At 51.1% G+C, this 24,135-nt stretch overlaps 1 protein-coding gene and 1 pseudogene across 1 annotated transcript; one reads left to right on the top strand and one right to left on the bottom strand.

Moving 5' to 3' along the window:
• The first annotated feature begins 436 nt into the window (after positions 1-436).
• Numbl (NUMB like endocytic adaptor protein) lies at positions 437-23,850 on the top strand. Its single transcript, XM_021167272.2, has 10 exons — positions 437-628; positions 3,823-3,907; positions 6,347-6,486; positions 8,217-8,291; positions 8,389-8,463; positions 10,426-10,566; positions 15,629-15,818; positions 18,327-18,632; positions 21,199-21,321; positions 22,438-23,850. The coding sequence occupies exons 1-10, from the start codon at positions 605-607 to the stop codon at positions 23,091-23,093; spliced, it is 1,815 nt and encodes a 604-aa protein (XP_021022931.1). The 5' UTR covers positions 437-604; the 3' UTR covers positions 23,094-23,850.
• On the bottom strand, positions 13,365-14,046 carry LOC147003360 (large ribosomal subunit protein eL14 pseudogene; annotated as a pseudogene).
• Positions 23,851-24,135: the final 285 nt, after the last annotated feature.

The raw sequence follows: 24,135 nt of genomic DNA, 5'->3' as shown, positions 1-24,135 counted from the left end.
AGGGTCTGTTTCTTTTCCTTCCCCTCCTCTCCCCTCCCCTCGCCTGCAAAAAGTGCCTCGTCACCGCTTCTGCCCGCCCCCGCCGGGCTGGGAGAACCGTGGGGTTAAGCAAGATTTGAGGACGAGGCGCCTCCCAAAGCAATTCTTCAGAAGCAGAACCATAGGGGATCTGAGGTCAGGGGTTATGGAAGCAAATAGAACCTGCGCCTCAACCTGAGAGGCACTCCTCTAGGGATGCGTGCAGGTTCCCGCAAGGCCAGACCAAGGGGCGGGGCGGGGCGGGCCGGCCTTTGCTTGGGAGGAGACCGGGTAGTGTTTGTGGGGGGGGCGTGGTCTGCGGGAGGGCGGGGTTATCTTTTGCATATACAGCAGGCGGCGGGCCAATGGGCGGGGTCGGGGCGGGGCGCCGAGGGAGGGATGCTCCCCCGCCCCCGGAACGGAATCCTCCCGGGAGCCGAGCTGGCTCGCGCGCTTGCATCCCGCACCAGCCGCCGGCCCCGGGCCCGGCCCGCGTCAGACCGAGCCGCCGCCACCACAGCAGCAGCAGCACTCGGGAAGCCGGGCCCAACCGGGGCCGCGGGAGGCGGGGGCGCCCGGGCCCTGGATGTCCCGCAGCGCGGCGGCCAGCGTGAGAAGGGCGGGCTCGGGGGGCTCGGGCCGGGGGCGGCGCCGCTGCTGATGTGGCGAAGGGTGGGAGGCGGCAGCAGCGCCCGGATGGAGAGAAGATGCCAAGGCTGAAAAGGGTGGTCCTGGGTGGGGGTCCGGGCACAGGTTCCCGGCAATCCCAAACCTGCTAGACTGGGGTCTGGTCCAGCACAGGCCATCTCTGCGAAGGCCCTGAAAATAGGGATCCTGGAATACAGATTCCCCCCAAATCATGGACAGGGCTACATAAATTCTAGGTAAAACTCCCTGGGCAAGGTTTGGCGTTCAGGGTCCGGGACACAGTCCCCTTTATCAAGCTGAGGCCTTAACTGAGCCGATTCCAGACAAAATCAGTACTCTTCCCTGCCAGAGGGTTTCTTTGAGCACAACAGCCCCCTGGGCGATGTCTTGAAGATGAAGTCCCTGGATAGAGCTGCCAAGGCTAAGGCTCTGGGGGATGGGGGGGCGGTTTCCAAGTACTGTCTACTCCCTGGGGTCCTGGATTCAGCCTGTCCCCCCAAGCCCTTGGGCGGTGTCCCAGGCAAATCCCCTTCTCAGAACAAGGTTCCTGTGTCTGAAACTCCACCCCAGCGTGAATAAAATAAGGAGAATTTCAGGCATTCCCCTACCCCACCTCCACCCCATGCTTAGTCAGGGGTCTCAAGACATTGGTCTCCCAGGCCACCCCTTTTGTCCCTAGGGCTGCTCAGCGTCTAAGAGAGGCCCCACCCGGAGACAATGCTCAGCTTTCCCTTGCCCCCCAGGCTCCAGGATTCAGCCTGGGCTGGGGGCGGCTCCCCAGAGACGGGTGGAAACCTGTCTGAAGCCTCTGTGGTGACCAGCGGCTTTGTGTGTGGTTGTGTGTGTGTGTGTGTGTGTGTGTGTGTGCGTGCAAGGGTTGGGGATGTGGCTAGAAGTGTGATCTGGTGTTTGTGTGACTGTAGCTGTGTGTGTGCTTGCATTACAGCTGGCAAGGATGAGGTATCCTGCGTTGTCTGCCTGCATGCTTGTGGTTGGATGTGGTGATGTCTGGTGTGCGTGTGTGTGACCGTGGATGTGATGGCAGCCGTTCACTGTTCAGACTCCTGTACTTTTTAGACTGTGTTTAGATAGATATACATATGTCTTTTTGTGAGACCCTGTGTATATGTACCTTGGTATGTGTCAACATCTGTGTTGGGTTTGAGGTTGGACTTCTGTGTGGCTGGCTGAAGATGTGGGTGGAGCTGTAACTGTGTGTAAGTAGAATTGTGACTCTGACCATGTGTGACACAATGTTGTGCTTATGTCTGATTTTGTACTGTGTTCATTGCGACTCTGGGTGTGCAACTGCCATTGTATTTGAAGTCACATCGTGCCTGTGGGACTGGACCTCTGGGATGGCAGTGTATATGACGGTGGTTGTGTGTCCCTTGCCATGTCCCTTGCCATATGTGACTGGGGTTGCATAAGTGACTGTCCACCTAGCCGTGTGACACCGAGTGTGCACTACAGCCTCCTGTGTGTGATTTGAGTTGCTAATCTGACTTCTCTGAAACTCTGGTCTATTACAAAAGATTAATTGTGTGGAACTCAAGCTGTGGATGTTGCCTGTGTGCCAGGGGTGTGTATGGGATTGGCTTCTATTTCCTCTGTGTGTATGTGTGACCTACTTACCTGTTACCCTGGGTGACTCCATGCTGGTGTCCTAGACTGTGAAAGTGTGTGTGCATATGTGTCTATGTGATCTGGTGATGTCATGACTGTGCACATGGCCGTGTCTGGGACCATATTTTCCTCTATTAGCAGAATAATGCTGTAAATGCTGCGTCTGGACCATTCCGTTTATGCGTACACCCAACTGTGTGCTTGTGGTGTGGGGAACTGAACGGCGTGTGTTAAGTATCTATGGGTGAGGTTTTGAGTACTAGTGAGGCGGTGACTTTGTATATCTGTCCACGTGCCAAGCTAGTGACTGATTACATGTGGCCACATTCTTGTCTACGTGACGTGAATCCTCATGGAGACTGTTTATCTGTGATAGGGTGACGTGATAGTGCTGTGTGTGGAACACCAACGTGACAGATGGCCAGGCACCGTGGGCACTGATGCTGAGTGACGGCATACACAACTGTTTCTGGAATGTATGTGACTGTCTGAGGGCAGCCATCCTTGCTCCTCTCCCCTCTCTACTCCCCTCTTTGGCTGCTTGCATGCTGTGTCTGTAATGCTCAGGCTGTGGCCATCAGCATCTGTACTGTGTAGCTGTGTATAAAGACTAGTGTATACACAAGAGTGGCTGTCACAGAGGACTATGTAATGGATATAATGACCAAATGTGTGTCACTAGTATTATGTGACGCTGAAAGTATGGCATCCAAAAAGGTGTGTTGGTGTGGCTGCTACTGTCTGAGGTTGAGTGGTCCTTGTGTATACTGGGATGGGAGGTAGGGGTGCTTATTAAGACCAGTGTGTGCCTCAGTCCAGGTAGGCATGGGGGCATATGCAGATGACACTGTGTCACTGTGTGACCAAATGCTTATGGGTGACCAAATCGGTGACCACTCTGGATGTGCTTCTGCTAGTGTGGCTGCCTGAGGAGACACAGCTGTCATGAAGTATAGCTAGCTGGACATGCATCAGCCTTTTGTGTGTGCCTGGCCCAAGTCGTTGTACATAGTTAAGGAAATGAGTGAACGATATCAGCTGTTGGTATGTGTAGGTGTATCAGCATGTGGGCAAATGGCCATCATAGAACTGTGTATGTCGGTGAACACGACGAACACGAAGGGGCCAAATGTTTAGTGGCAATTGTACCTTGTGACCTGAGGTACATAGCTGTTATGATGTCTGTGTGGTAAAGTGTGCTGAGCTGTGAACAAGGGCCAAGGATGTCAGGAGTGTATGGCCATCTGTTTGTATGTAACCCTGGACATGACACTAGAGAGCAAAGCCACTCACTTTACATTATCGCCTTGGGTGTTGAGGGCCCCCATCGGTGTCCCCCAACACACCTACTCCTTCCTGGGCCCTTAAAACCAGGTGGCTGGTCTCCCTGGTAACAGTTGCTATGACTACCAGGGTTCCTACTAGGGAGCCTGAGATGGAGGGGGTTGGCTAAGGTCCAAGGTGGGGGTTGCATAGGGGACCAAATCCACCGCCCCAACAAACTTCTCATCGTCTCACTCCCTTGAGCAGGGCGGACCCAGGAGACCTGATCAGCATTTGTCCCCAGCCCCCTGTGGGGCCTCGGGGCCCCCTGAAACCTTCAGGACGGAGTCAGGTGAGTGACCAGCTTGACAAAGGACAGGGACTGCATTGTACATGGATCATGGAGCTGCCAAGCACTGCCACACAGACTTCCTTCCAACCTCGGTGACTGTCAAAGCCCCCTCAGTCACAAAACACACATCCTAAACTCTCACCTACAGACACCAACAGTCTCCCCGACACAGTGTTTGCATACAGGTCAAACTCTTGCAGATACCCACACGCAGAGCCTCGTACATCCCATAGATTTGCACTCGACCTGCACACACAGATGCTCTCTCCACACGCTTGTCAGAATGCATTGTCTAGCACACTTCCAGGTGCGTGAAGTAGCTGCTTATTATGCACACTAACACAGAGACACATGTTCATGTGTACATATCTAGAGACGCTCCCAGATTCACACAGGCAACCACCGACACTCACTCCATACCCATTCTTAGATATACATACTCCAGAGATAACCTTGGCCAGATATGATAGCGCAGCCCTATAAACCCAGCACTTGGGAGGCTGAGGCATGAGGATCTGGAGCTCGAGTCCAGCCTTAGCTACATAGCAAGCTTGCATGCAACATGGACTCCATGAGATCCATCTCTAAAGTGATGAGATGTTGGTGCTTGCCAGTAATCCCAACAGCCAGGAGGCAGAGGTAGGCACAGCTCTCTTGAGTTTGTTATCAGCCTTGTCTACATGGTGACTTCGAAGCCAGCCAGAGATACATAGTAAGATGCTGTTTTGAAAATGAGAAAGAGGAGGAGGAAGAAGAGGAATAAAAAGAAATACCCATTGACAGTTGCCCCCCAGTAATCGTGGACTTACAGGGTCAGACAGCAGGGCCTCCCTTAGCCCAGGCTGGCTTCGAACTCTGTTACCAAGGATGGCCTTGAACCAATACTCTTGCTTCCACCTCTCCCATGGACTCAAACTGCAGGCATGCACCACCATGCCTTGCTCATGTAGTGCTGGAGATGGAGCTCAGAGCTTACTGCATGTTAGACAAACACACTATCACCTGGGCTATGACTTCAGTCCTGACAGCTACACTTCGGTAGACAGCCTCACCAACAGCACCCGAGAACTCCAAAAGAGCTACACTATTGCTTAAGTCTCACAAACAGTGCTCTCACAGACAACTGTCAGAAGTCACACTGATGACTGTGGTCTCAGTCCAACTACACGTCCTTATGGACTCAGCATTGCTGAGTGACTGGAGAATGACCTGTGATAGCCCTGCTTTTGGTTTTGAATGAGTGAGTTTATTAAATATATAGTGAGGCCGGACAGTGGTGGCGCACACCTTTAATCCCAGCACTCGGGAGGCAGAGGCAGGCAGATTTCTGAGTTCGAGGCCAGCCTGGTCTACAAAGTGAGTTCCAGGACAGCCAGGGCTACACAGAGAAACCCTGTCTTGAACAAACAACAACAACAAGTGTGTGTGTGTGTGTGTGTGTGTGTGTATCTCAAAGTAAAATATCCAGCAGACACAACTGGAGTTGCTCAATTGAGAAAGCAAAAGCCACCCACATACAGACTCATTAACATCTGCCTTCTTGGACATAGGCACCATCTTACAGTTCCGTCATAGACAGCAGCCATAAAGGACAGTAGTTATAACCTCTCATAGAAACACTGCTATATGGAAAACAGTCAAAGATAGACCTCTGCAGTCTATCCAAGGCAGCATGCACAGAGAATACTCTCATAGTGACAATACAGAGACACAGCGTGCACCAGTGCATATGCATGGCCACTCAGACCCATAGCATGTGCCACTGTGTATGAGTGGTCACTGACACACATAGCATACACCACTTTGTATGCATGGCCACTCAGACAAAAACCTCCAGAGATTTGTGTCACAGATAACAACCGCAGCACACAAAGATGCATGAACAGTCATCGCCCCCACCCCCGACACACACCACCCCTGAGGCCTTGCTTCATCTGTACTTCGTAGTCAGAGGCCTGTACACGCATTACATTCTCTGTCTCTGTCCCTCCCTCTCTCCTACTCTTGGGGTTGCCCCCCTGGCCTTGCATGCTAGGCAAGCACTCTGCCACCTAGCTACATGTCCTTACCCTTAATTACCTTCTTCCCTGACCCTCATACCCTCAACACCCATGACCTTATGACCCCCTTCATCCTTAAACTCCAGTGCTGTGAATTCTCATCCTTCAGGTCTCTGTCATTCTTCCTATTCAAACCCTGGACGTCTAAAACTCTAAAGCCCATGACTGACGATTCCTGCTAACCTGCCCCCATCTCCGTACCCCTTGCCCAACATGACTCCGAAGGTGTGAATGCACAGCTCTGGAACACTCCACATAACCAACATCCACCTGCCGGAGCCACTCACCCCAATACCTGTTCATCTAGCAAGTCCTTAATGCTATAACCTCAGCCCCATACCTTCTGACCTCCATCTATACCCCTATCCTATGTCACTAGACGGGGCAGGCACCATGAACAAGTTACGGCAGAGTCTGCGGCGGAGGAAGCCAGCCTATGTGCCTGAGGCATCACGCCCACACCAGTGGCAGGCAGATGAGGATGCGGTGCGCAAGGGCACCTGCAGCTTCCCTGTTAGGGTGAGTGCACGGGGTGGGTGGGAAACTACAGCACCTGTCTTGTGCTTGCTTACCTGTGTGCCTGCTGGTCCTGGGTCACTGGATAAAATCATTATAAGATACGTACTACGGGGCTGTGTGTGCTGTGACCTCCAGACCTTCCATTGTTGTCACTAAAACACACCTCCATGGTGACATGGAAGAGCATGCCCTGCTCACTGTTGCGGAATTGGAGCATGAGGCCCGCCCAGCGTGTGCAGGCCATGTGCTTACATTATGTGCTTACGTTAGCCCCTGAGCTACACCCCTACCCAACAGCCCTCCTTTGTTATTTGAGGCTCTGTATCATTTAAGTTGTCCAGGATGGCCTTGAACTTACTCTGTAGCTCAGGCTGGCCTGAACTCGAATTACCCCTGTGCTGTTCAGCACTCTTAATGCATCTGTCCTATACCAGAAAAATATTATGGGAGATAATCTTGAGAGGTGAAGAGCTGTCACCCAGTTCTTCAGGGTTCACAGATAACCTGCACTAGAAGGTCATAAAAAGTGGGCAGTGTTTGTGAAGCTCCGTTCCTGTGGTGGGCACGCCAGCTGACACATAACCGCTCTCCCAGGGGAGACAATTGGAGGAGGGTCCTGGGGTGTGGGATCTGGCCCTTCTCATCTTGGAGACTAAGGCTAGGGTCCTCAACTTGATTTTCTCTTCCCTGGAAGTGGACCCAAAATGTGAGGGGTTCATGGGACAGGCACTGGTAGGCAGTGATGGTGAAAGTGTGCAAAGTGCCAGCTAATAAGAGGGCATCTGTTAACTGGGAAAGTCTGGGGGGTTGGCTTAGCAGGACATACTTGCCTAGAACCTCCCAGTGAGGGGCTGGGGGCATGACTCAGTGGAAGAGCCCCTGCCTAGAATCCTCCAGTGAGGGGTTGGGGGTGTGACTCATTGATAGAGCCCCTGCCTAGAATCCCCCAGTGAGGGGCTGGGGGTGCAGCTCAGTGGGAGAGCCCCTGCCTAGAATCCCCCAGTGAGGGGCTGGGGGCATGACTCAGTGGAAGAGCCCCTGCCTAGAATCCTCCAGTGAGGGGTTGGGGGTGTGACTCATTGATAGAGCCCCTGCCAAGACTCTCCCATTGAAGGCTGAGGATGTGACTTGGTGGTGAAATGCTTGCTTGTCTACATGTATAAGGCCCTGGCTTCCATCCCCGGTATGAGGAGGGGAGGGTATGAGGAAACAACCAACAACTTAAAATTGCTTAGTCTCACTGGAAATTCTGGAGAGAGTCATTGCACCTGCACACTGATTTGTGGTGTGTGTGTGTGTGTGTGTGTGTGTGTGTGTGTGTGTTTTCATGTGTGCACATTAGGGATTAAACCAATGGCCTTATGCATGCTAAGCAAGCAGTCACCACTGAGCTACATTGCCAGTACTGGACTGTGCTCTTTTGAACTGATGTCAGGGTAGGTTAGAACAGCCTTGCGGCCTACATCATGTCCTCAAAGGCACAGACACATGCTGGCCCTCAGAAGGCTAAGAATGATGTCTGAGGACTCAGCAATACAGACAGGACACACATCTCTGTATATTTTCCTCAGCTGTGTGTCTGGGCTAGGAATGGGGTTCCTACCTGATGGATTGGAGGTACAGAGAGAATAACTGGCTGAGAGCTGTGGCCCCAAGGATGGGGCTGCTGAGTGATGCTGGCAATGACTGGTTACTCTGTGTCTCCCATTTCCTCCCTTCCTCCACCCAAGTACCTGGGCCACGTGGAAGTGGAGGAGTCCCGGGGAATGCACGTTTGTGAAGATGCTGTGAAGAAGCTGAAGGCGGTGAGTGAGGGAGGGGCTGGATCCAGGGAGTGGGCTCAAGAGCAGTCTGAAGGAGCCAATCCTGATCAGGCCCCTCTGTTCCCTGCCCCCATCCCAGATGGGCCGGAAGTCCGTGAAGTCTGTCCTGTGGGTGTCAGCTGATGGGCTCCGAGTGGTGGATGACAAGACCAAGGTAGGAGGCCTGTGTGTGGGATAGAGGAAGGCTTCCCACCCGCCACCCGCCACCCGCCATGGGTTGTTCCTCCTGAGAGGGCCCTGTAGACTCTGCCATGTGTGCCTGCGTCGTCGGCTTGGCTGGCTGCGCAGTCCTAATTCAGGAATGAGGGCTATGCTTATTTGCAAGCTGCTTCAGAGAGTGGGTGGGTTGAGTGCACGAACTGGAGCAGCCACCTCAGCGCCAATCCCAGCCACCTCCTCACCAACTGGGGAACCCTGGGCGCAAGATTTAACCCCTTTGGGCTCCCATAGCCTCATCTTTAAAAAAAAAAAAAAGAAAAAGAAAAAGAAAAAGAGGACTGGTAATAGGCCCTATTATCAAGTTAGAAAGTCTCTGTGTATGAACTATATAAAATAGCCCTGCAAGGATTGTGCAGTGGTTAAAGCAGGCATGAGGAAGTAAGCTCAGAGTCCCAGAACCCCATGTGAGTGCTAGTGTCCTACCCCTAAGTCCTGCCTCAGAAGACAGAGACATTCTCCAGAGCAAGCAGGCTAGCAAGACTAGCTACATCAGTGAGCTCTGGGTTTGACTGAGAGACCCTGTCTCAATGATTAAGATGGAAGAGTGCCTGAGGGTGATTACCAGTCTCAGCCCTGCCCCTCCATATTCAGGTACACGCACATGTGCCCTAACACACAGGAGAAAAAGGTTGAAGAAGCAAACCCCTCTGCTAGGAGCTGGCGTGTGGTGGTACAGGTGTCTGCTTCTAGCCCTAGGGAAGTTGAGGCAGGAGGATTCCAAGCTGGTCTGGGCCTTCAATGACAAAAAAAAAAAAAGTTTTGGCATATTAACAAATATGGGTTGTTAGATATTTTGGGGTTTTGGTTTTATTGAGACAAGGTCTGACATAGCCCTGGCTGGCCTCCATCTCATTGTTTTGCCAAAGATGGCCTTGAGCTTCTGGTCCTCTTGCCTATACCTCCCAAGTGCTGGGATCACCAGCATTTCCCCCTCACCCCAGGCCTGGTTTGCGCAGTGTTGAGGATACAGCCGAGTGTTTTCTATGTATGTACTAGCAAGTACTTTACCACTGAACACATACATCTCTCATAGTTAGGGTTTACTGCTGTGAAGAGACGCCATGACCACACCAACTCTTATAAAGGGAAACATTTCATTGAGACCGGCTTACAGTTCAGAGGTTCAGTTCATTATCATCATGGCGGGAAGCATGGCAGCATCCGGGCAGGCATGGTGCTGGAAGAGGAGCTGAGAGTTCTACATCTTCATCTGAAGGCAGCAGGAGACTATGTGTCACGCTGGGTATAGCTTAAGCATAGGAGACCTCAAATCCTGCTTCCACAGTGATACACTCCCTCCAACAAGGCCACACCTCCTAATAGTGCCACTCCCCATAGGCCAAGCGTTCAAACACAAGAGTCTAGGAGGCTATTCCCATTCAAACTACCCCAGCATCCTCAGCCCTATTTTGTGTTTAGACAAGATCACTGGGATCCAGGGTCTATTTCTGATGCAGGGGAGCGAAACCACTATTAGCAGGGCCTTGTATGTGCTAGGCAAACAGCTCTATCACTGATAGGCCCTGGGTATCTGTTTCCCTTTGCCTTCCCTGACTCTACACACTAAGACGCACCTTCCAGGAGTTTCCCAGTACATCCTTTGCCTGAGCGCTGTTTCCTGCCTTCATTCCTAGTTAATTCTTCCTTGCTCAGCTGGGTTAAGTGCCACTTCCTGGCTCCTGCAAACCCTCGAGTCTTTCTCCTTATAGCCTGGCTATGCCTCTAGGCTATATCTCCATCTCAGATGGCTCCAAGGAACTGAATCATAACCCTGAGGCAGGCTGGTCTGTGGCTATCTCCATGACAGCTGGGTCCACATTGGACTCAGGATGAGATCCTGTCTTGACTGCAGGCGAGAGAGATGGTTTTCACTGTCTACCTCCTCAACCCTTCCTAGGACCTGCTGGTAGACCAGACCATTGAGAAGGTCTCCTTCTGTGCTCCTGATCGCAACCTGGACAAGGCCTTCTCCTACATATGCCGCGACGGCACCACGCGCCGCTGGATCTGCCACTGCTTCCTGGCCCTCAAGGACTCTGTGAGTACCCCAAGCAGCTGGGGTTCTCACTCTCATCAGCATGCCCTGGGGGCAAGTCCTCGTTATCTCTGTACCTGGTCTTCTCATCTTATCTTAGTTTGGGTTTCATTGCTGTGAAGAGACACCATGACCAAGGCAACTCTTATTTTTTTTTTTTAAGATTTATTTATTGATTATATGTAAGTACACTGTAGCTGTCTTCAGACACTCCAGAAGAGGGAGTCAGATCTCGTTTCAGATGGTTGTGAGCCACCATGTGATTGCTGGGATTTGAACTCCGGACCTTTGGAAGAGCAGTCGGGTGCTCTTACCCACTGAGCCATCTCACCAGCCCCCAAGGCAACTCTTATAAAGGAAAACATTTAATTGGTGATGGCTTACAGTTTCAGAGGTTCAGTCCGTTATCATTATTGTGGGAAGCATGGCAGCACCCAGGCAGACAAGGTGCTGGAGGAGTCAAGAGTTTTACATCTTGATCTGCAGGCCTTCAGGAGGGGCCTCCCATCCACACTGGGTGGAGCTTGAGCACAGGACCTCAGAGCCCACCCCCACAGTGACACACTTCCTCCACAAGGCCACACCTCCTAATAGTGCCACTTTCCCTGGGCCAAGCATATTCAAACCACCACACATCTCAGAAAGGGAGTGGCTGTAGGTTATAGTGGTGCCTTTAAAGCCCACACTCTGGAGGCTGAGACATTTAGATCTCTGTGAGCTTGAAGCCAGCCTGGGGTCTACACAGTGAGCTCCAAGCAATCCAAAACTACACAGTGAAACCCTGTTCTAACAGAAAAAACAACTGCTGAGTGGTAGTGGCACACACTTTTAATCCCAGCACTTAGGAGGCAGAGGGAGGCAGGTTTCTGAGTTCAAGGTCAGCCTGGTCTACAGAGTGAGTTCCAGGACAGCCAGGGCTACACAGAGAAACCCTGTTTCAACACACACACACACACACACACACACACACACACACACACAAAACAACAACAAAAACCAAAGAAGGAAATTGGAATAGTCTAATGTGGAGGATTTTTGGGATGTGAGTAGTTCAGTACAGGCACATCAAACACCAAGAAAAAATATCAGTTTTCATCACCCTCTTAATCAGTATTAATAGTGTGTGTGTGTGTGTGTGTGTGCGTGCACGCACACTTGCAGGCCTGATTGTATCTATGTGCACTCTGTGCCTGCAGATACCTGTAGAGGCCAGAAGAGGGCGTCAGATCCCTAGGACTGGAGTCACAGCTGTGTGATGTGGGTGCTGGGAACTGAACCTCAGTCCTGAGCAAGAGCAGACAGTGCTCTTAACCACTGAGCCATCTCACTAGCCCTTGGCCTCAAACTTTTGGTCCTCTTGTGTGTGAGCTAAAAGTTAGGATTACAGAAGGCATTCATCCCCGAGCTCAGCGCTCTACATGTTCTTGCCTGTGCATCAGCCCTCTCTCTGGGTGTTTTAAGAATGAGGAAGACTTAGCTCTAAGTCCTGATTCCAGGATCTCTCATTCCATTATGCCTCATAGGTATTTATACATCGGGAGATTGGCTAGGTCACCCCCACCCAGTCTATCAGAGCACCTCTCCTTAAGTCTCTTAAGCGTGGATGTCACAGGAGACCTGAAGGCTCTAAAGCAAGAAAATAAAGGTGGAGGGAAGGGACCAGACATGGTGTGCTCTATGGCCATTTGGATGCCATCTTGACATCACCCAGCCTGGCCCTCATGGAACTGTGTGCCCAGTGAGCCACAGAGGGCTTTCAGGTTAAGGGGGTGGACACAGCCTCCACGTCTCATGAGGACTGAGAAGTTTTGAAAGAGCACATGGGGTGAGAAATTCGCCGTGGCTATTTTCGGGAACTGTGGTGACTGCCCGTCATAGTTGGTGGTGTGGATTCAGTGTCCAGCCACCTGGCTGTGTGGGATGTTGGGCACAGTGACATCTCTGCTCTGGGGATAGCTGCAGTGACTTCTCCTGGGTTCATTGTGATCACACACAGCCAAGTTTTCAACATAGCCCCACAGTCCCCCTCCTCCCAGTGTGGCCACATTTTACACACACACACACACACATATATATTATTTTTCTGCTTGCCACTTACTCTGGCTAGACAGGCCACTGGACCTCATGGGGAGGAGACACTTTCAATTTTAATACCATTCCTCTGTCTTCTTCCTCATTGTCTTGATACAGGGTTTCTCACTGAACCAGAAGCTTGCTGATTGGCTACTCCGAAAGTTTTCAGAACCCACCTGTCTCCACCCCTCAGTGTTGGGATTATAGGAGCCATCCCTGGCTTTTTACGTGGGTAGCAGGATTCAAACTCAGATTCTCGGTGTCTGTAGAACATGCCCCACTTGCTTTGGTGTTTTTCTTTCTTTTTTTTGGTTTTGGTTTGGTTTGGTCCTTTTGGTTTTTCGAGTCAGGGTTTCTCTGTATAGCCCTGGCTGTCCTGGAACTCACTTTGTAGACCAGGCTGGCGTCGAACTCAGAAATCTGCCTGCCTATGCCTCCTGAGTGCTGGGATTAAAGGCGTGCACCACCACGCCTTTAATCCAGCTTGAGTTTTTTCTTTCTTAAACTTATTTTTATTTTATGTGTATGTCTATTTTTGCTTGCATGCACATCTGTGCCACATGTGCATGCTGTGCCTGCAAGGGGCACCAGATTCCCAGAACTGAAGGTATGGACAGTTGTGAGCCATCTTGTGGGTGCCAGGAATGGAACCCAGGACCTCTGGAAGAGCAGCCGCTCTTAACCACTGAGCCATCCCTCCAGCCCTGCTTTTGAGGGGTTCGGTAGCCTCACGCTTTCTTGCCAGCTGCCTTTGGAGCAGGCGCTTTCTGGGCTGGGGGCTTCTGGCCTTTGTAACCTTTAGCAGGAGGCGCTGCCTTCTGGCCTGCGGCCTCTGCACAGGAGCTTTCTGGGCTGTGGGCTTCTTGCCTGGTCCTGTTGCCTTTTCGATGGCTGGGACATTAGCTTTAGCAGCCGCCACCATGGCAGCCTGAGCAACAGCTGCTTTTTTTTTTTCTTTTTTCTTTTTTTTTTTTTTTTTTGTGAGCCACTTTCAGAATAGCAGCTCTTTGACGTTTCTCTACTTCAGTCATGATTATTCGGTTCCTCGTTTTCTTTGCCTTCATGACTTTGAGACGGTCAAAGCCTGTCATCTTGGCTTCCCTTTCTCTGGCACTAATTTTCTTGGCCCATCTTGTAGCTGCACACTTCACATTGATATCTGCCTTCTCCCAAGCTTTTCATACGTACTTCTGGCGGGCACTGTGCGGGAACTTGAGGATGAAGCCGGTGAGCTGCATGCATTTGAAAGGCGTGGTCTGTCTCACTGAGTGCAGGGTCTGTCCACTAACACCCTCTTCTGATCAATAACATCTACAGTTGCGACCAGCTTTCCAGGATGGGACCCAAAGGAGACATAGGCTGCTCGGTACCCTCCACGAAACACCTGAACAACATGTTGGTGGGGCTCAGCAGGAAGCCTGCTTTTGAGTTTTAAAGAGAATCTCATGTAGCCCAGGCTGGCCTCAAATGCCCTACGTAGCTGAAGATAGCCTTGAACAAATGCTGGGCATAAAGCACCAGGTCCAGCAGATTTAAAAAATATTAATAATTAAATTCTTAGAACTTCTTCAGCTTAATTTTTTAATTATTTAAAAAGCCAAACACGGGGGCTGGTGAGATGGCTCAGTGGTTAAGAGCGCCGACTGCTCTTCCAAAGGTCCCGAGTTCAAATCTCAGCAACCACATGGTGGCTCACAACCATCTGTAATGGAGTCGGATGCCCTCTTCTGGAGTGTCTGAAGACAGCTACAGTGTACTTACATATAATAAATAAATGAATCTTTAAAAAAAAAAAGCCAAACACATAAAATTAGCGCATTTTAATTATACAGTGAGGCAGAGCATAGTTCAAGGTGGGAGACTTGGGACTATAAGACTACCCAGAGTTATATAGTGACTTTCAGGCCACTCTGGGCTACCTGTTAAGACCTTGCCATATATATATATACATATATATATATATATATATGTATATGTATATATATATATATATATAGAGAGAGAGAGAGAGAGAGATGTAGATATAGATTTTATATGTGGATAGATTTTGGGTTTTGTTTTGTGTTTGCTTGTTGGTTTAGACAAGGTCTCATTACATAGAACAGGTTGGCCTGAAACTCACAGCGATCCACCTACCTCTGGCTCCCAAGTGCTGGGATTAAAGGTATGCACCATGCCTGACAGTTTATTTTCAAGATTGGCACGGCCATTTTACCTCCTTCAGAATTCCATGTGACAGGTCGATTTCTGGTGGTGCACACCTCTAGTTTAGCACTTGGGAGTAGAAGAGTTGGATCTCTGTGAGTTCAAGGCCAGCCTGGTCTTCATAGTGAGTTCCAGGGCAGCAAGAGCTACACAAAGAAACTCTATCTCAAACTAAACAAACAAACAGAATTCCATGTGAATTTCCATGGAAATTGGCCTTTCCTTTTCTACAAAGACAGCACTGGGTTTTGACAGGGATTTTACTAATTTCAGGTCACTCTGGGGAAGTTAGTGTCTCACCCATATTAAGTCTTCTGGTCTAGGAACACAAGGTATCTTTCAGTAGTCAGTTTGTGGTTTCTTTTTAGCAGTGTTTTTAATTCCCAGAATAGGTACATTGTACCTCTGTGGTTATATTTTGTGGGGTGTGTGTGTGTGTGTGTGTGTGTGTGTGTGTGTGTACAAATGCTTGTAGAAACTAAGGGTCAGCTAAGAGTCTTATCACTTTACACCTTAGTTTTGTTTTGTTTTGTTTCTTTCTTTTCTTCCTTTTCTTTTTTTGGTTTGGCTTTTGTTTTGTTTTGTTTGTTGAGACAAGGTCTCACTATGTAGCCCAGGCTCTCCTGGAACTAGCTCTGTAGACCAGGCTGGCCTCAAACTCACAGAGATCCATGTGCCTCTGCCTTTAGGGAGTCCCCTTGCTGTAGACATCTAACCTGCAGGGGGCGCACATCTCTCCTCCGTTCATGTCTGGGCAACATTTCTAACCAGGCCACCTCTCCTGCAGGGTGAGAGGCTGAGCCATGCTGTGGGCTGCGCGTTCGCTGCCTGCCTGGAGAGGAAGCAGCGACGAGAGAAGGAATGCGGAGTCACCGCCGCCTTCGACGCCAGTCGCACCAGCTTTGCCCGAGAGGGCTCCTTCCGCCTGTCGGGGGGCGGGCGGCCTGCGGAGCGCGAGGCAGGGGACAAGAAGAAAGGTGGGTGCTGCGGGCCAACAGGGGGCGCACATGTGCATCTAGGGATCCCCGCAGCTGAGTAGTTAGGGTGCCAGCGGCCAGGGTTGGTAAGGTTTGCAGAACAAATCTCAATATTCTTAGTATTCTGCAGATGGGGGAGGGGGGTTGAGGGGGGAGGGGACGCGACGCTTACCATAGCACATTCTGTTGTCTAAGTCAGGAAGTAAGTGAAGCAGCTGATGTGCTGTCCCAAACCTTTAACCCCAGCACTCAGAGGCAGAGGCAGGTGGAACTCTGTGAGTTCAAGGCCAGCCCGATCTACAGAGTGAGTTCCAGGACAGCCAGGCCTACATAGTGAGACCCTGTCTCAAAAACAAACAAAAAACTAGGTTCTTGTTGTAGCCTCTATCCCTTGGACCCAGGTTCGATTTTCAGCACACACATAATGGCTCACAAGTATCTCTGTGTCCTGTCCCAGGGTATCCAATACCCTTTTCTGGCCTCCCAGGACACCGCACACTCGTGGTGCACATGCAAAACACCCACACATAAAATAAAAAATAAAGATTAAATAACTTCCAAAAGGCATGAAGATTGTTGTCAGATGTCAGGATTGTTTACGATGGGAACTGTATGCAAAATGGTTCTGATTTCCAGGGACAGATCCAGAAGCACTGGAGAAAGCCCTTCACTGTTCCCACAGGCAGAGGGGAGTTTACCATGAGGTCGGCCTGTCGGCCTTACTGACTCTCACATTTATAATGCTACCAGCTGACTCCCTGCCTGTGACACCATCTTTCATGATTAGTGCACCTAGCCTGGCAGCAGAACCTGGCACACACACTAAACTCAGTTCTGCCTGCACTGATCTTTCAGGAAGCCCTGGGGGAGGTAGCCCAGGGACACAGGAGCCTGCCCAGAGAGGGCAGGGGACTTTTGAAGTAACACAGCACTGAGGTGGGAAAGGAGGTCATTTCCTGTTTCCAGCCTGTCCCAGGGTGCTGCCATGGCGCCAGGCCAGGCCAGGCCTGTTACCTCATGCTGGAAGATGGAAAAAAAGCCCCCAGAGTAGCTGAGGTATCCCAGCTATGGCTATGGTGAGGCTCTGGTTTGAAGGCAGGCAGTGTGTATTTGTGGGAGGGAAGGTAACCTGCCCTTGAAGAGCCTGCAGTTTGAAGTGTAGCGTCCCAAGGTTTTGCAGAGGGCAAGGAAAAGTCCCAGGGTGGAAAGAACCCAGGCTGAGGGGTTAGAAGGAATTGGAAAGATTCGGAAAGGATAAAGTGAGCCAAGCCAAGTCTAGTGTCACTAGTCACAGCTGGAGAAAGGCACAGAGAGGGAGACATCCTTGAGGGAGGCAGAATAGCAGAGAATAGAAAAGGAGAAGCGGGGAAGCAGAGAAAGACAGATCAGACCACCGGGAAGGGCAGGTGGACTCCAGAGATGACATCAGTCAGTCCTCTCAGCTTTCTTTTTGTTGTTGTTGTTGTTGTTGTTGAGAAACAAACAGTTTCTCATTACACATGGTTGTGAGCCACCATGTGGTTGCTGGGAACTCAGGACCTCCGGAAGAGCAGTTAGTGCTCTTAACCGCTGAGCCATCTCACCAGCCCCTCCTCTCAGCTTTCCTCTCACCTGTAAATTAGTGATAGTCTTGACCACATATATGGTTGTATGAATCGGATGAGTTAATGCTTGCACGGTTCCTGAGCTTGCACGGCTCCTGAGCCTTGTCTTGTAGAGGTTCATGTGCCAAGTGCATGTAAATTATTAGGAAAGGAGAGAGTGGGCAAGGGAGAATGAGAGCAGCCGAGATGGAGCAGGATAGAAAGCTAGAGATGGAGGGCCAGGCCAGAGAACGATTCCCCCAGCAGCCTACAGAGGAAGTGGTCTTAGCTTGGTGAGAATCCTGAACTTTTCAAAGTCGTGGCTATCCTGTTTTGAGGACAAGATGTGTGGTGTGACAAGGTAGCACCAAGGTGACTAAGAGGGCCAGGTGGGGCCGAATTTTAGTTCAGTGGTAGGGTATTTCATAGAACTCCCCAGTGAGGAGCTGGGGCCGTGGCTCAGCGGTAGAGCCCCTGCCTGGAGTGCCCCAGTGATGGGTTGTGGGAGTGGCTCAGGGGTAGAACTCATGGCTAGTATTCTCCAGTGAGGAGCTGGGGGCGTGGCTCAGTGCTAAGGTACTGTCTTAGCTGGGTATTGGTGTACTCCTTTAATCCCAGCAGAGGCAGACAGGCAAGATCTCTGAGTTCAAGACCATCCAGGTCTACAGAATGAGTTCCAGGACAACCTGGCCTGCACAGAGAAACCTTGTCCCAGTGGGAGTTAGGGACGAAAGTAAAAGCAAATTACTTTCTTAGAATCCTCCAGTCTGGGTCTGGGCTATAGCTCAGCATAGACTGTTCAGCTGGTATACACAATAATACCCTGGGATCCGTCCTCAGCTCAATAAACACAAGACCTGTTGGGTCTGGTTTCAGTGTCTTAATTAAGGAAACGAGCAAATGTGTCCGTCTCTTGTGTCTTTAGCCGAAGCAGCAGCTGCTCCTGCTGTGGCTCCTGGTCCTGCCCAGCCTGGGCACGTTTCTCCGACACCAGCCACCACATCCCCTGGAGAGAAGGGAGAGGCGGGCACCCCCGTGGCTGCAGGCACCACTGCTGCTGCCATTCCCCGGCGCCACGCACCTCTGGAGCAGCTGGTTCGCCAGGGCTCCTTTCGTGGGTTCCCTGCCCTCAGCCAGAAGAACTCACCTTTCAAACGTCAGCTGAGCCTACGGTTGAATGAGCTGCCATCAACACTGCAGCGCCGCACGGACTTCCAGGTGAAGGGCACAGGTGAGCCCTGGGGTCAGCAAGAAGGAGCATTAAAGTCAATCTGCACAATCTGATGGGGGCTAGGGACAGAGGAGAGATGGGATACACTGTGATTGATTAGCACTGTCTGCTGCCAGAGACACAGGAGAGATGGGATACACTGTGATTGATTAGCACTGTCTGCTGCCCGGGGGCAAAAGGTTAGACACATGGACCATCTGATGATTAACAAGGTCGGCCATGAGCAAAGAATAGAAGAGCGCTTGCACAAATCTGATTGATAAGTCATGCCTGCTGTGGGTAAAGGATAGAAATGTAGTACAGTCAAGATCAGCTAAGAATGTCTGCCGTTATTAAGGGAAGCAGGCAAGGTGGCACACATTTTATCTGCCTCGGGCAGGCAAGTCTACCATGGGCAAGGGAAAGATGGCTCAACAGTTAAAAGCACAGGGTACTCTTCCAGAGGTCCTGAGTTCAAGTCTCAGTAACCACACGGTGGCTCACAACTGTCTATAGTGTGATCTGGTGCCCTCTTCTGGCATGCAGGTGTATAAGCAGATAGAACACTCGCACATAAAATAATTAAATCTTTAAAAGAAGAAGAGAGGCAACATGGATGTCTTTTTTATTTTTGCCCAGGATGAAAGCACCATTAATTATTTAGTGCTCTTTCCAAACATTTGATCAATAGATCTATAACATGTATCAAATGAATGTTAGAATGATTGCTCTGGCTTAGGGAAAGCAAGGATTGGAATAGATTAACAATGTCTGCCTTGGTCAGGGAGAGTGGAGGGATAGCATACATCATAATATCCTGATTTGTGCTATGAGCCTAGAGATCCTTATGGAGTGTGGTAGTGGGTCACACAGTTAATTAGCAAAACTTGCCATGGGCCAGGCAGAGAAGAAAGCCGCAGTATGGTCTGTGTTTGCCTAAAGGAGACTTCCAGATCTTGAACAATGGAATTACAAGATCTGTCCAAGTAATGGGCACAGTAAGCAAAGAGCACAATGGAGGTGGGATGGTGGGGAGCATCGGGTTTGATTATTAATGTCTGTCATGGGCCAGGGAAAGAAAAGAGGTGCTCTCTGTTGTAATCTAAAAGCAATACCGGAGCGAAGTATGCTGGTACATACCAGTATTCTAGCACCCCAAAGGCAAAAGGCTCATGATTCCAAGGCCAGCCTGGGCTACCTAGCAAGATCATGTCTGTGAAAGACACGTGTGCTGTGGGCCAGGGAGATGAAAGACTTGGCACAACACCATGCTGTTGCCATAGGGAACCAGACAAGAGGACTGTGCAGAGGTCTTGAAAACCATGAGTCTGACCCTTGCTACAGCTCCCACGTGTGCGTGGGACCCCCGGCTGCCATGACTGTGGAGATGGGTGTGGGAGGGTGTTGATTCATTTCTGTCAGGCTCCAAGGGGATGACAGTGCATACTGAGAATGATCCCGTGTCCGGCGGCTGTCACACACCTGCACATTTGCTGGCCACGCACAACCTGACATCAGACACATGCGAGTTGTCATGCATGAGCTTAGGATGGCTCCCCAGGCTCAGTCTGGAGCCTTACACTCCTATGGCCAGTTGCACACTTACTCAATGAATGAATGGCCACACTGAAAATTGACATTCTGACATCCACGCTGCAGACACTGGAAGTCACACATTCAGAGTGCAGAAGTCACATGCACTCTGACGCCGCACATACACCAGAGTGTGGACTCAGAAAATCATGTGCCCAGATTTATACACTTAAAATGCCACATACTCGTAGCTTCACACAAACCCAGAAACTCCCCACATGCAGACTCACACAAACACGTATCTGCATTGCATAGGACACCACACATCTGAACCTCTATCACACTTGGAGGTCACACCCTCAGACCCTGCATTGCCCCTTTTGATGAGAACTCATGTGTCCATGAAGCTCTCATAGAAATCAGTGAAAGAGCTCCACATGCCACCATGCCAGTCTGTGGCTTATCTGAATGGTGTCTCCATTCCTCCAAGGCTCCATGCCTGTTCTAGGTTCCCTGTCTGGCTGTCATAATGTCATCTCCACCATGATGATGCATGTGTTAGGCCAGGCTGGGGAGGTGGCCAGGGGCCCATTCCTCTACCACATCGTAGGATATATGATACCCAGCCAGTAAGCATCGGTGTGGCTGTCCTGGAACTCACTCTGTAGACCAGGCTGGCCTCGAACTCAGAAATCTGCCTGCCTCTGCCTCCCGAGTGCTGGGATTAAAGGCGTGCGCCACCACACCCGGCTAGAACGTACTGTTTAATTAATGCACATTGTCAGTCGTCTTCAGAGTCTCTTCTGCTTGGATGCTTAGATCTTGAGATCCTGGTTTGGGATTCCCATGGCCATCGGTTATCAGATGCCACCCACTGGCTTTTACTGTTACACTGCTCTCTTGTCACACACATCCATGCGCCCAGTTATTTTAGTGACCTATGTACCTCTGGAAGACGAGGAGTCCAGGTCATACAGGTGTCCTGAAGACCCAGAGGAAAGGCAGGGTTGCAGCAGAGCCTCTTTCTCACCTCCACCATTCTGTGACCTCACAGTGCCTGAGATGGAGCCTCCTGGTACCGGGGACAGCGATGGCATCAATGCTCTGTGCACACAGATCAGCTCGTCTTTCGCCAGCGCTGGGGCACCAGCGTCAGGGCCACCATCTGCCACAACAGGTAAACCCTTCCACTGAGCAGTCCCTCACTACTGGCTTTCCTTTGCCCATGAAAGGCCATCTTGGAAATCCTAGGAATCTGGGGTGGCCTAGGGTTAGAGCCTTTGACCTGTGGATTGTCTCACAGTTGTGGGACCACTTCAGAACCACTGTATTGCCTTAGGACTGTGGGACCAATGTAGAACTAGAAATCATCTTATGGGCTGAACAGGTGGCTCAGTAGTTAGAAGCACTGACTGCTCTTCCAGAGGTCCTGAGTTCAATTCCCAGCAACCACATGGTGGCTCACAACCATCTATAATGAGATCTGATGCCCTCTTCTGATGTGTCTAAAGACAGCGAGAGTGTACTCACATACATAGAATAAATAAATAAATCTTAAAATAAGAAAGTAACCCCAGAGCCTTAGCAAAGTACAAACTTGAGGCAGTAGGGTCTTCCTGCGTTAGGGTAGTGCAGTCTGGGGAAGACATGTGCTGTCATAGAAACTTAGCCTCTGAAAATACTAGAAACACTAGAATTGAGGCTGGAGAGATGGCTCAGCAGCTAAGTGCACTGCCTACTCTGCCAGAGCACCTGGGTTCAAGTCCCAGCACCCATATGGCAGCTTATAACTGTGTTTAACTTTAGTTCCATGTTATCTAACACCCTCTCAGAGACCATGCATGTAGGCAAAAAATACCAATGCATATAAAATAAAATTTCCTTTTAAAAGAAATACTAGGCCAGCCTACATAGAGAAACCCTGTCTCAAAAAACAAAAAACAAAAAAAAAAGATTGGAAAAGAAATACTAGAATTAAGGTGACATTTAGAATTGTTAACATCAGACACAGCACTGGCCAGTGATGGGCAGAGGGCTGTGTGGATGTCCAGCCTTGAAAGCATTGATCTGGTTACACATTTTTATCAGGGGCTGCCGAGGCTCAGAACTGTAGGGTCTCCTCACTGCACACCTGTTAGGAGTTAAGTCACCTGCCCAAGGTCAGGACAGCGGGTGAGGGCTGGGATTCAGAGACAGCCTCCTCGTAGAACCTGGGCTCTGATCTCCAGGCCACCCTGACTCCTAGCCTGGGATTCTTCATGGCAACCTGTACCCTTCACTACCCTCTCTCCAGGGACTTCTGCCTGGGGTGAGCCCTCCGTACCCGCTGCAGCTGCCTTCCAGCCTGGGCACAAGCGGACACCCTCAGAGGCTGAGCGATGGTTGGAGGAAGTGTCCCAGGTGGCTAAGGCCCAGCAGCAACAGCAACAGCAGCAGCAACAACAACAGCAGCAGCAAGCCACCTCCGTGCCACCAATACCAACCATGGCCCCCACCCTTCAACCCTTTTCTGCCCCAGTGGGGCCCTTTGACACTGCAGCTGCCCAAGTGGCTGTTTTCCTGCCACCCACACATATGCAGCCTCCGTTTGTGCCCGCCTACCCAGGCCTGGGTTATCCACCAATGCCCCGGGTGCCTGTGGTGGGCATCACACCTTCACAGATGGTAGCCAACGCCTTCTGCTCAGCTGCCCAGCTCCAGCCCCAACCTGCCACACTGCTTGGAAAAGCTGGGGCCTTCCCCCCACCTGCTGCACCCAGTGCCCCTGGGGTCCAGGCCCGTCCGCGCCCCAATGGGGCTCCCTGGCCCCCAGAGCCAGCGCCTGCCCCTGCCCCTGAGTTGGACCCCTTCGAGGCCCAGTGGGCAGCATTAGAAGGCAAACCCGCTGTGGAGAAACCCTCCAACCCCTTCTCTGGTGACTTGCAGAAGACCTTCGAGATTGAACTGTAGCCCAAATTGCCCTGCTCCCGCTCCATCAGCCCCAGGTGTACCACGCTCAGGAGGGGAGGCCCAGCCTCTATCCTAAGTGTTGCTCCCTGAGCTGCGCCCCTCAATGCTCCCTCTAAGCCCTTCTCTCCACCACCCCTCACAAACCACTACAGAACCAATATTGTGATGCCTAGGTTTTGCCAAGATGGAATTCAGGGATGGACCCAGCCTGGCTAAGGGAACCATTTCACTGCCGGACTTAGGCTGGTGATGCCCCTTCCCCAGCCCCAGTCATGGAATGCCCTCTGTTCAAGCTACTTTCCCTAGTTTCTGTTGTGCCCTTCCACCTTCCAGTGTTGGGCAGGGTGGAGGAGGAAGGTCTACTTAAGGGCACTTCTGGGCCCACTTCAAGCCTGGTCCATCCTCTCCTTGTCCCATACACACAGCACAAGCCAAGGGCTTCCTCTCTGCCCACGCTGTGTTCACTGCCAATGCTGTGCTTGCCCTGCCCCCACTCCCCGATTCGATTCGGGGGGGCCGTGTCTTCCGGAGGGCCAAGGTCTCACGGGGTGGGGCCCAACTGGGGGCCCAGGAGAGGGGCGGTGGGAGGGATGAAGACGCTCTGTTACCTCATGTCGGTGCCCGCTGGGGAGGGGTCCCAGGAGAAGAAGAAGGGGGTGCCTGGCGGGTACTTTTCTATCTTTTATTTCCAGATTTTTTTTGTATCTAAACTTGCAGATTTGTATTATACAAGGACAGCCAATAAAGGAAGAATATAATGGTGGCCACTGGGAAATGAAGGTGTGTGCATACGAGAGGAGGGCCCTGTTGTGGAGCTTCTCCCGCTGCATAGCTGTCCCTGCCTGTGATCCTGGCACTGGGGACCCGGAAGCAGGGAGATCCTGAGCTTACGGTGGGTCTCAGATGCCATAATCTGAGGCCACCCTGGACTACATGAGACCCTGGCTCAGAGAAAAAAAAGCCTTTTGTCATTTTAAACATGTCCCTGAGCTTTAAACCTGACCTCTGAGTCATGCATGGTTTGGTGATCAGCGTCTGCCGT

The sequence above is a fragment of the Mus caroli genome, unplaced genomic scaffold, assembly GCF_978045245.1.
Source record: "Mus caroli unplaced genomic scaffold, Mus_caroli_1 scaffold_8, whole genome shotgun sequence".
Lineage (NCBI taxonomy): Eukaryota > Metazoa > Chordata > Mammalia > Rodentia > Muridae > Mus > Mus caroli.
The sequence above is the reverse complement of the archived record's forward strand: the minus strand, read 5'-3'. Positions and strand labels throughout refer to the sequence as shown.